Here is a 12,839-nt window from a genome sequence, read left to right as displayed (position 1 = left end):
TTCCATCACGTTTTTGCATGTAATTAACAGAATGATGTCCACTGCAGTGTTCAGTTTTTGCATTTCTGATGTAATGCCACTCTTGCTGACCTGTTGCCTGATGTAGTGCTTGTGTGCATCTGTGAGCTTGAAAGAATATTATAATCACCCTGTGTGTGTGTGTGTGTGTGTGTGTGTGTGTGTGTGTGGTATATATACCTATACACACATACAAGGTGATGAAAAGATGGACAGAGTGTGAAATTATGACCACCCAATATGTGTGTTTGTGTGTGTGCGTGTTTATGTGTGTGTGTGTCACATACAATGTGATTTAAAAAAGCCAGAGAAAGCACAAAATTTTCAAGATTCTCAAAATTTCAAGAGATTGAAAGCCTCTCTCTTTCACACAAGTACACGCCCACACACACACATGCACACCCACGCGCACATGAGTGAGAGTGAGTGACAGATAGACAGAAGGAGAATGAGGAAGTACTCTGGGTCAAAGTTTTTTGTTTTTTTTTTTTCTCCCTCCTCTCTCCTCTGTGGCACGATCAAAAGTCGCTCCCTGGTGAGTGCCAGGCAGCAGCAGCAGGGTAAGGTGGGAGCTGACGGGAGACAGAGTCACACAGAGAGAAAGACGACAGGCGCAGGTGACGACCGCACAGACGGAGCGCCATGGAGATGTCGCTGTCCCGCAACAACCCGTGAGCACAGAGAGGGGACAGCGTCACGCGTGGCCCACCGACACCGTGAGTACGGGTGTTCCTCCCTTTTGAACAGCTTATCCCAAATCGGCTTCTGTCCCAGGTCTGTGTAGCCTGTGGCATGGTCTGCTCTCTCTCCTGGTGTCAGTTCAATTCAAAATGCTATAATGCTATGATATACAAGCTCTGAACAAAAGTTAACAGTTAATAACAACAAGCAATAGTCAGCACTGTAGTGTTAGAATGCACAGGTGGTAGATTTTTCTCAGTCTCTCGCTATATTCAGGTTAGTGTCTCTGCTCTGTCCTGTGGCTAGTGTCTTGGTGTTCTGTCCTGTGTCTCTCTTTTGCTTATGTCTATCAGCTGAGGAGGGACAGTCTGAGCAAACTCCAACAACACTTACAATAAACTGATCCACTTGCAGTTGCCAGTGAAAATCAGCTGCTTCAGCTGATTGACACGGTTGGGGTACAGTGCATTAAATGTAAAACTGAAATGCGTTAAAAATAAACAGCGCGCTGTTTCGGTGCGATGAGTGCGCATGCAAATGAATCCTGTCGCGTGGCGTGTTTGCCCTCTGCTTCACCCAGGCTATCAATGTGTAACTAATGTCCCATTTATTCTTTGAGTCTAGCATTCTAGGTCTCAAGGTGTAACCTAACTATTCCTGACAATTCAGCCTTGTTCGTTCAGAATACAGGCGTCTGTAGTACTATCAATAATGGTTTTCAGGAAGGGTTAATATCTGATAACTGATTTGTTTACAGACAAATTTATAACCACCTATTTCTCTAGCCCACACATGGGCGTGAATCACGCAGCATTAGATTAGGTTATCTTAATATAGGAGATATATCAACCACTGAAAAAAACGTTTACGTCATGTTGTTTTTTCAGTGTGTTGATGGCATTATTTGCCATTAGCTTGCCTCTAAAGTGGTCTCAGAAAAAAAAATCTGTGCAATGCTCATGTCATTACGGAATGGGTACAGTACTGCGCAACTGTGATGTTACCAGTGTATCAAAGTTAAAATGTCACTGATCGCAATGGAAAAAGGTGGATTTAATTTTCACTGGCTAAACTGCCATGTAAGGACCACGATGATCGCAGCTGTATGCTGTGGCCCCATTGCGAATCCCACCCAATTCATGCCACTAACTGACTGAAGTCACGCTTTATGACATAAACTTCAGTGCCATTGTCGTTCCTCTCAGACTACGACAGGTAACTGAATGCTCGAGTTATTTTCATCTTGGTCCCATTGGCTAACCTGTCGGCAAGTGCATTTAATGTAATCCTATCCAACAGGACGTGCAACAAGCATAGCGATGATTGATGAGTGACATTTCCTAAACTTTGCTGCACTGAGGCAATCAGCAGTCGTGTGCTAAGATCCATAGAGGGGAGGAGGCTCGATAAGGGAAGATTAAATATTAGAACAGTCATCATCATGGTCATGCTCTTTTTTGAATATATGGATAAAGGGGTTATTAAAATGTATATTCCGTCATTTAATTCTGACGTATTATTATTAATAAATTGTTCTGTTATGCGAAATAACACAAGCGTAGCACCACTGAGATGTTTAAATGCAAAGCAGACAACACATCCTGACTTTACCAAATACACAACATGCAACAGCTTCAGCCGGTAACATAGATTAATCATTAAGGACTCTCATGGACATATATTGGCCATGTTGTGGAAACTGAAATGAAATTTATGCTTTTTAATTCAATGATTAAAAGAGCGCATATGCCCAGTTACAGGAAACGCACCTTTTTTTTGCAACATTGCTGGCCGCTTACCTGAAAACGTGATCTGCAGTACCGTGGGGCGATGAATAGGAGCACCGTGAGCGAAACCAGAAACCTTTCAGCACACATTGATCCGCCCGCTGAACACATAGCGCTAGCAAACCTCCGATGAGTCATCTGTTGATGATGCTGGCTGCTTGTCAAAAGATCGAAAATTGAGCTTAATTTTGCGTTTCGTTTCGTTCAGTAGGCCGATCGTTTTCCTTAACTGCTTGCAACTCTCAAGGCGCTCTGTTGTGATTTGTTTTGAATGTCATTTTGTAAATTTGAAATCTCTAGAAATTGATGGAATAATTACTTTTTCATATGAAGACTTCTCTGAAGTTGCTCTGTAAAACAATTGGTGCTTGACCAAAGCATTCTAATTATTCAATCAAGTTGAACGGCAGTTAAGTGGTTTTCAAAAGTTAGATGAATATTTTCTCTAATTAAAGTCAGGGAAAATGGTTGTTTGGACATACCAAAGCGCACACCAATAAACAATACACATTACATTTATCTAATGTGGAATCTTGAGGAATGGGCCAATAGTGCTCGCCTCGTGACGCTTCCTGAAACCACGTGACTTTGGGTTTCCTAATGGATCGCTGAAACACCCAATTAGTGGAGGGGGAGGACACTTCAGACATTCTACCGCTAAGGACAGTGAAAAGGCCAATTATCTTCTCTTCTAAAGATAATATACATTAGACTTATCTTTAGTAGAAGTCAAACTGACCATACAACCTATTCCTGTATATCCTAAATATTCTACTTCACACGGTAATCTATTACCCGCCGTCTAGCATTATTAGACAGCTATCTGTTTCACAATAGCTGTTAATAGCAACTAAGTATATTTTTTCTTTCCTGTTTTCCTTCCTTGTTACTTTCTTTTTCTCTTCAGATGGATAGCCCTGAACACCCTTGAAAATGAAACCAGTTCAGCTATTTCATGTCCAGCTGGTTGTTATTGTTTACCCCTCGGATATGTCTTCATGCAAATACGCCATCTTGTTTATCTTACACATGTATATGGATTGCAAATGAAGAGACAGGGCAAAGGCGACAGTGAATGATGAACAATGTCTACGAGTCACAATAAGACAGTCGACACAAATCAGTTATTGCAGAACTGACATGGAAAAAGACTTATGATTAAGGCTTATGGTTACTAATGACCTGGGGAATGGAATCTTGTCATATTTCCAGTTTGAGGTGTTGATATTCTGGCTATAATTAAAACCTGCAGAAATCCTGTAAGAACATAGTAGAGAAAATGTAGAGGAATTTCAATGTCAGACCTCAAAGGGCCGATGGCTGGTGGTCATTACCAGGTTAGTGATATTCTATAACTACTTTATAACACCATTTGAGTAACGCTTAATAACGATGTGGTCATACAGGGCTCAGCTTTTTGGTGGCCAGTGGGGAGGGTGGAGTAAGTCATTTTTCATGAAACATCTCATTTGTATCTACACGGATCATAACTGATCCCATTAATAACAGCATGGCATATCTGCTTACAAGGCTTATCCAGGGCAATTTACACAGTGTACTTCTTTACTTATCCACCCAGACGGCAGCAGTTTTAGTGATGGTGGAGTACCATATTCCTGGAATTATCCTTTCATGTGTAATAAACCAGCAGCATTTGGATCCTGGGCTCAGTTCCTTTCTTATACCACGCTGCGTCCCACGGTATCTCAATAAGTGATCACAGTAAACACCTCCATCCACTCCCATATCCCTCTCTACTCCTTTCTTTCGCTAGGAGAGTACGTGTCAGTGCAAAGTCTGCACCCTGTAATTGTAAGCCATGGTTTCCTTTCCTTGCAGCTTAATTTATACGTTGCTTCTTCGGTTTTGTGATTGCTGATGTGCGTGTGTGTGTGTGGGCGCCCGGGTGTCTTGTTCTGTGTTATGTTAGTTTCAGTATGTCTCACTCTCTAATGTTGTGCGTGTGTGTAGATATGTGAAGGAGCAGTCTTCCCAAAAACTGTTTTTGTAATGTTTAATTGTTTAATTGGTATTTGCTTCTCGAGCATCCTGGTTGTCTTGTCAGTGTCTTGAACCAGTTAATCGGTTAATTAAAGGAGTTGTATACAGGTGTGTGGCTGGAGAGCAGTGCTGACTTTGTTTGAGCAGTTGGCTCAGGGTGTTTAGGTTGGTCCCTATGTTTTGCTGATTTTTTAATATTAAATTATTGTTTTTTGTCCATTTTTCTCCTTCTTTTTTTTACGAGCAGCGCACGGACCAGCATTGTCACAGGGAAAAGGTGTTTTGCTCTGGGTTGTGTAGCTGTTGTATGTTTCAGTCATGTTATGCCTTTGTGTGGGTTGGGGTTTGTAGTTTTGTGCTGTACAGTATAGTTGCAGTATGTCTAACTCTGTGATATTATACATGTGTGGGTGAGGGTAACGTCTCACTTTGAGATGTCATCTGTTTCAGAGAGGCCTGTCATAGCACCATGGCTCCGGTCGGAGTGCATGTAGCGGGTTTGGTGGCAGCCAGCCCCTTCACCCCTGAGCTCCTTATTGCCTCCCAGGTCCTCCTGTTCATCCTTCTTATCACACTTCTCATCATCTGTACCCAGTGCGGCAGGTCAGTCTTCCGTCTCTCTCTCTCTCTCTCTCTCTCTCTCTCTCTTACACAGCATCACCTCATTAAAAAAAAAAAAACTTTCTTTTCTCTGATCATAAAAAAAACGTATACAAGTCTGATAACGTGCTTTGAACCAGACTTCTCGGTTTCAGGGTTAGTCACACAGCTGAGTAGTGTTGTTTAAAAGCAGCACTTAAAAGAAAGCTCTCTTAATCCCTCTTGTGTTCCAAGAAGAGGCGCAAAGCGATGATAGAGAGCTATCGTATACAGAATGAGAATGTAAAGTGATTTCATACTACTGGCCCCAGTGCATTATGGGTAGATATAAAAACACCAGACACAGGGATAGGACTGGAAGTTCCCCTCTCAAAAGTACAGCATGAACCCGCAAATCTCACGTCCAGAGTCCAGCGCTCTAACCATTTCTGCATACTTGGCTGGGTGCCCTGTTGGATTAAATGAATCAAGCCATAGGGCTCCGTGCCCAGTGCACAGTGTGAACATAGAGTAAGCTTTATGGCTCTGTTCTCAGTGCATTGTGGGTAACGAGACAGCACTTGAGGAGCGTATCCCCAGTACCTTGTGGGTAACAAGACAGAGGTTTAGGGATCTTTTCCAGGTGCGTTGTGAATAACTCTGCGGCAGTGTGGCACAGTGGTTAAGGAGCAAGTCTTGTGACTAAAACCCACCTTGACCCACCCTCAGTAAACTATCCAGCTGTATAAATTGATAACATTGTATGTCGCTCTGCTAAATGCCAATAAAGAAATGTGACGAGACAGAGCTATAGGTATGTGTGTTCAATGCATTGCAGGAGGCTAGAGGTAGATTAGTGAGGTATGCACTTAGCATTGTGAGTATATACTGTCTGCTGAAGGTCTCTTTACCCACTACGTTATTGACTGATAGCACTAGGAGTGTCTCTGTAGCCCCCATACATTCCAGGACAGAACAGGCAAGTTTGTCAGCTCTAGGAATTTGCCAAGAATGGGGAGTGGCTTACTTGTCACATGGTCAGAACAGGTTTGGAGAGAAGATAAATTACATACATCCCTCAAATGCTTTTCCTGTTGTTCAAAAAAAAAAGAAAAACTCCAGAAGGTCTAAGAAAACAAAGATAGCTACATCGGAGTATGCAAATACTGCAGACTATTTGGCTTTACTTTGTGGTGGGAGTCAACAGGCGTGATGCTGATAAGAACTGCATTACTTCATACTTCATTTTGCCACTGGAATATCATTCATTTTATAGAGATTCTTGAAATGCCATTGCTGTTCACAGACTGGCTGTAACGAAGAATTTAGAGTCGTTATTTGTATTTAACCTTCTAATGGCGTACTACCAAACGTACTGGTGTTGTCTTGGGTGAACCACTCAGTCAGTCTGTCTGTCAGTGAGCAAGACACTGACCGGCAATACCTTCTCTAAAGCGTCCGATTAATTACAGCCAGAGACAGCAGGCTTGAGCACTACATCCCAGTGGACTCTTATTTGTCACTGCAGTTCACTTCATGCCCAGAAGAGGGCAGCAGACACCTGACTGACTCCACAAAGTTGTGTAATTTTTTCACATTAAGGTCAATAATAAATGATAAACGGTTCATATGATGAATGACGATGATAAATGTCAAATGATTGGTAAAGCATATGTCATGCTTTAATGTCAGATATGAACTGTTTCTCAATAGTAAAATATGGTGGAAATGCCAGTTGTATATGCATATTGAGAACTCAGCACAGTATAGTCCTCTCACCTATGATGTGTGAAAGGCCCAAGTGCACATGCTGCCCAGAGCCTATTTATAAGCAGTTGAAGTGGAACCTGATAAAGAGGCAAGGGCAAAGTGTCACATTTACAGTGTTTCCCAGGAGAATGATTCCCCTTTAAGATGCAGGTGGTAACCTGCTGCCTGGGAAACTTCTCCCTCTGCTGGAAATTTCACAACACAGCAACAGCTGAATTTAGCTTTGATTGTGCCAATTGATTGGGTCACACAGCAGGACCAAAATACATGTTTATGGTGCTTGTACACTGTTGACAGTACATACATTTTTGTCTCTGTTATGACTTCCAGACATTCGTTTCAGCTGGAGGAAAGCTCAGAAAAGGAGAGAAAGTCGTCGACACTGATACGAGTGGTAAGTTAGTGGAGTGAAAACCATCTGCCACTCTCCCAAATATACTCCGCTGAGCAGTTGTGTTTGTTTGGGTGGTCATGCTTCACATTTTTCTCTCGCCCTTGTGTAACACACATCATGTGCACTGGGCACAAAAAAATCCACCCCAGGCAAAGATCGCTCTTAAGCGCTGATCTCGGACCAGTTTTTCTGTTCAATGTATAATACTTACAGTCAGAATTGTGGTTGGGGCATCTGTTCCAAAATCTGCACTTATGGGCAACTTCTGCCTCAAGATAATAATCCCCGTCTGCATAGATGCCACACTTTCCCAAAGTGGTGTGTCAAACTAAACACTTTCCCAAGTATACTTTGGCAAATGCATTTCTGACCTATCCCCAGTTTAAAAGGTCTGTTGTCTATTCATAAACACTCCCCATCTCGAGGGGATGGACCTGTATTTTTTTCCCACACCCTGGTTATCCTTTCTGTTGGACTTTCTGTTGGAAATTCCCAGGTAATAAACAAGGTAAGGTGCTGTCCACTGCTTCTGGTGTCCTCTGAGACTATGACAATAGTTTGTTTCTCTACATCGATTGTGGCACTACCCGCTTTGGTGTAACTGGTCTTCATAATATGGTACGTAACATTGACTGGCACCACGGTGAACCCACTCTCTTAATGTTGTGGCTTATCAGTTAGTAAATTTAGCATGAAGTCTACGGAGAGGTGAACATCCAAACTGCTGTGTCCTACAGGTTAAACTGGAGGAGGCCGCCGAGAGCAGAGAGAACCCAGTGATTAACGACATCGTGAAAGATGAGGAGGGTAGGAGATCTCTCCTCTCGAATGTTGAGAGATTTAACCAAGACTCTTCCTGCATTCTGCCATATCTGTGTGTCACACCATAAGCAACTGGATCTGCAGACATGAAGTTACTTTGATTTATACTGCGCACATGTTGGCTTGCTTCGGTTGTTTAAAAGTACATATTGGCAAAGCTTTAATTCACACGATGGCTGCAGGCGGCCATTTGCAGCTCTGGTGTTTTGTGAAGCCTGTTTTTTCTGTGGGTGGAAGGATATGTCCAAACCCAGTTATTGCCAAGGTTTTTAAAATTACACCATCATCAAGTGAACATCATATCATTTAATGATGGAATGTGCATGTCAAGAATGTAATGCAGAAAATTAACAGTGTACATTGCATTGTCTTTCTCACTATTTCCATTTGTCTTTGTGTCCCAGTAAGCTTCCGCTGACTGTTAATATCTGTGCTCTTTTTCTCACCTCTGCGTTGTAGTTCCCAGCCCGACATCAGAGAATGGCTCTGTTCAGACACCCCTGGAGATCACACCCTGGAGGAGACACACGGGGGTGCTGAATCACCAAGGCAAGCCCCCCCCCCCGCCCCCCCATTCTCACACACTGCAACAGTTTCACCCACATAGAGGGTTTTCTGTGTAATCTCCGCGCCCAGTGTCAACCTTGGTTCATCTCCACACCTGATACGGGCCGGGTTTGATCTCCCCATGAGGTGACCGCAGTTAATCCTGCTGCAGGAGGGGGAAGAAAGGGTGATGGTCTTGGTGACGGAGATGGTGTTAGTGATAGAGATGGTGTTGGTGATGGTGATGGCAGAGGTAACAGTGATGCCGATGGTGACGCTGATAGTGGTGCTAGTGACAGTCATGTTGGTTGGGTTTGTGTATGGGAGCGAAGGTTCAACTGAACTTACTTCCCTTTCTGAATATGTAATGCTTCCGTTGAACCAATTCAAAAACTCCTCTATAGGCAAGTCAGAGCAGGCTAACTGGATTGCAGCCCTTACTATAGACAATAGATTTCCACTGGTATTTCAAACCACATAGTCTCAAGCTGCTGCTGAGAAAAATGAGTGCACACAGTAGGCTTGAGGCTTCTCATGTGCTAAATGAGAAGGTGATTATTATCAGCTCACAGCTTTAACTGTGGCCAGTGTGTAGACAGGGATGCACGCTGGTGACTGAGATAGAATGGCTATTACTCACCTTCGTCATGCGGGAGGAATTACACCAGTATTTGAAACTCTCCTCCATCAGGGGATACTCCTATATGTTTTGGACGTGGCAGTGTGAAGAGATTCTTTTTCATGTATTCCTGGCGCAATTCAAGAGGGTGTTTCTGTGATGGATTGCGTACAGGGTACTTCCAGGCATCTTAAAGCAAGTATTCTGTGTTTGATATGTGTGTTCTTACAATCGGTGATTCTTAAAGATACAAGTGTACCTACTATGGATGATTGTTAACCTAGGGGTGCCAATATTATCATTAAGAACTGAGTCAGTGACCTCTGTCACGGAAAATTCTGAGAGCTGATTGTCATTGTTTCTCTCCTCGTCTTGTTACTGCAGGTCAGACAGGTGACACACCCACCACAGATGTGACCCCAGTGATTACTGACCCCGTGTCAGGGGACACCACCCCACCTGTCACCGACCCTCCCTTTGTCCTGCCAACCTTTGCCCCAGTGGTGACCCCGCTGATGGAGCAGGAAGTGGCCCTGCAGTCGGCCCCTCCCACGGTTTCATCCCACCCCCCGGAAGCCGAGACGGGGGGCGCTGACTCCCCTGTGCAGTCGCAGGAAGTCCCGGTTGGGAACATACCCGAAAACCCAGACGGGTTCTGGCAGCAGGGGCCAGCACATCACACCTACGAGAGCCTGGAGGAGGTGAGGGAGGCCGTCTCTGACCTCCGTGTCTCCCCTCAGGAGGAGGAGAAGAAGAAGGTGGAGCCTGATTACCAGACCTGGCAGGAGCTCGACTACTCCCTGCTCCCGCCCCCGCCCCTGTTTGACCCCCAGCACGAGGCGGAGCCAGAATTCCCAGTCCCACCCACCTCAGGGGAGGGGGAGGGGGAAGATCCACAGGGGATGGGGTTTAATGCCATGTATGCTCAGGTGAGTAAGAAGTACAAGGTCCCTCCCCCACCTTCCCAGCCACCCCCGGACAACGAAGAGGAGGTCCCTCCCCCACCCTCCCAGCCACCCCCAGACGACGAAGAGGAGGTCCCTCCCCCACCCTTCCAGCCACCCCCAGATGACGAAGAAGAAGACCCTGCCCCACCCATCCCAGAGAGGGCTTCAGAGCTGGAGGAAAACCCTTCCACAGTTCAGTAGGTGAGGTTAGTTGGAAGCTCAACAAGTATAGAAACACACACAGATATGCACATAGACATCAGGGCAAACACTCAGATAAACAAACATGAATGCCTGTACACAGACATATACAAGCATGAACACATACACACGCATACACAGTCTGCAGAGTGGCAGTGTAGTTTAGCGGTAAGGAGCAGGGCTCAAAAGGTTGCCGGTTCGATTTCCTGCTGGGGTATGGCTGCTGTACCCTTCGGCAAGGTAATTAACTCAGAATAGCTTCAGCAAATATCCAGCTGTATAAATGGATAACAACTAAAAACTGTAACCTGTGGAAGCTGCTCTGGATAAGACTGTTTGCTAAATGACAATCGTGTAATGTAATGTAATGTAAACATGAACACATACACTTGTGCATATACAACATACACACACAAACATACAATGCACACGTATTATTTTAGTAGAGAGTATTTATTACTGTTTGTAGAACTTCAAATTTAGGTTTCAGCATCCTATTCCTATTCGGCTTTGCCTTTCTCCTTTTTTAGGCATAGACACATTTAGAGGTGGCAGCTGAAACATTAACATGGGAGGCCGTGTAACAGCTGAGGACCTGAAGGCGTCTAAAAGGAACAGCGCTGTTTACCGCGGAAACTTACCCCCGGTCCGCAAACTGTTACCGTTCACTTGCCAGACAGCGCGCACCTAGCGCACCCTGTCTGAAAACTGGTGCATGGACTGACGTGAAACTTAACGAAACAAATGAACGCAACCGACAAATAAACTGAAAACAGCACTCACTAAAAAGATCGTTTATTTTTAAACATGTTTTTTGATGGTATGCTTTGGGGCCCGCTTTCATTTGCATGTAGGCTGTATGACACTGCAAAACCTCTTTTTACTTTGTTCTTTTTTTAACTGCATGTAGGGAAAGACTTTAAATCCCCATACACTGATTCATTCCCCCTGTGTCCATGGGAAAATAGGTTGTCTTCTTTTCACAGTTTCACTTGTAGGGGAGCTCCCTGGTTTTTTACCAAATGTTTTTGTTTTGTTTCCTTTGGGAAAAGGTAAGAGTTATTCATTAATTAATAGTGGTGTAATCCACACACATTCTTCTCAGAAGATTTAGCGTTGTTTCCCCAGGTTACTCTGGGGTTATCTACCTGTACTGGGTCTTGTTGAAATAGTCTGTACAATAATCTAAATGAATTCACATGTACAGCATGAGGATTAAGGGTGTTAATGGCACCCAAAAGTGTTTCATATGCAGCATATGTTAAAGATATAAACTGGTATAATATGGTTGTAATGAGTTTTCATTGGCTGTTTGATTTAAGTATTATAGCCAGTAGGAGCCTTTTTTCTCACACACATTTCACACCAGCTAACAGAGGACCCTTGAATCACACCAACGGTGATGCAGAGGTGACAAGGGGACAGATTTTTGCCTGGGGAAGAGAGAGAATGTGGTTGGGTTGCGGGGTCTTTCTGATGTGAATAACCAGATGTAGGCAGCAGTGTGGTGTAGTGGTATGGAGCAGGGCTGTTAACCAAAAGGTCACGGGTTTGATTCCCTGCTGGGTCACTGCTGTTGCACCCTTGTGCAAAGGTACTTAACCTAGAATTGCCTCAGTAAATATTCAGCTGTATACATGGGTACAATTGTAATCTATGTAAGTTGTTCTGGATAAGAGCATCTGCTAAATGACAATAATGTAATGTAATGTTGGCAGCACTCAAATTTGGCAAACCTGGCAACTGCTGAGTCTGCTATATGTTCTGAGACTATGGTACAGCAAGACACCTGATTCCTTTTATTACCTAAAGATCCAGGTACCAATCCAGGGTAATTAATCACGTTACATTATTGTCGCTTCGCAGATGGTCTCATCCACAGCCTCTTACATAGGTTACAGTTTTTACGTGTTATCCATTTAAACAGCTGGATATTTATTTCGGCAATTGTGGGTTAAGAACCTTACCCAGGGGGTACAGCAGCAGCAGGAATCAAACCAGCAGCCTTTCAATTACAAGCCCTGCTCCCTCCCACTATGCAACATTGGGGGCAATGTCACCTAGTAGATAATATCTCACTCACACTTCTGAACTCCACTTCACATGCAAGGCTGTACAACAGCGTGGTGTATTGGTAAGGAGCAGGGCAGGGGGGGTTGTCGGTTCAATTTCCAGGTCTGCCTGGCAAAGCTGTAGTACTCTCAGGCTTGGTACTTTACCTGAGTTGCCTCAGTGACAATCTCCAGCAACGGATGTGTGGTTCTGTAAGTCACTCTGGACTGGATTGTCTGTACAGCAAAATGTGATGTGAATGTGGAATTAGAGGGATCCTATTCAAACCCCACCCCAGCATAGCAGCGACTCAAACAGTTGGTCTAATGGGTGATTCCAAGTCGGGAGGAAACAAACCAATTTAAATGTACAGTTTTGTCATATTGCTCTGGTGATAGAGGCAGCCTGCCCCTTAGTGCTTG

The 12,839-nt window shown here is 44.1% G+C and overlaps 1 protein-coding gene across 1 annotated transcript; it reads left to right on the top strand.

Moving 5' to 3' along the window:
- Window positions 1-491: 491 nt before the first annotated feature.
- On the top strand, window positions 492-11,909 carry si:ch73-204p21.2 (extensin). The gene is made up of 7 exons (XM_036541608.1): window positions 492-734; window positions 4,938-5,090; window positions 7,167-7,230; window positions 7,968-8,037; window positions 8,512-8,601; window positions 9,602-10,365; window positions 10,896-11,909. Exons 2-6 carry the CDS (start codon window positions 4,957-4,959, stop codon window positions 10,363-10,365), a joined length of 1,122 nt encoding a protein of 373 aa, XP_036397501.1. The 5' UTR covers window positions 492-734; window positions 4,938-4,956; the 3' UTR covers window positions 10,896-11,909.
- The last annotated feature ends 930 nt before the right edge of the window (window positions 11,910-12,839 follow it).

Source organism: Megalops cyprinoides, chromosome 12, assembly GCF_013368585.1.
Source record: "Megalops cyprinoides isolate fMegCyp1 chromosome 12, fMegCyp1.pri, whole genome shotgun sequence".
In the NCBI taxonomy this organism is placed as follows: domain Eukaryota; kingdom Metazoa; phylum Chordata; class Actinopteri; order Elopiformes; family Megalopidae; genus Megalops; species Megalops cyprinoides.
The sequence above is the reverse complement of the archived record's forward strand: the minus strand, read 5'-3'. Positions and strand labels throughout refer to the sequence as shown.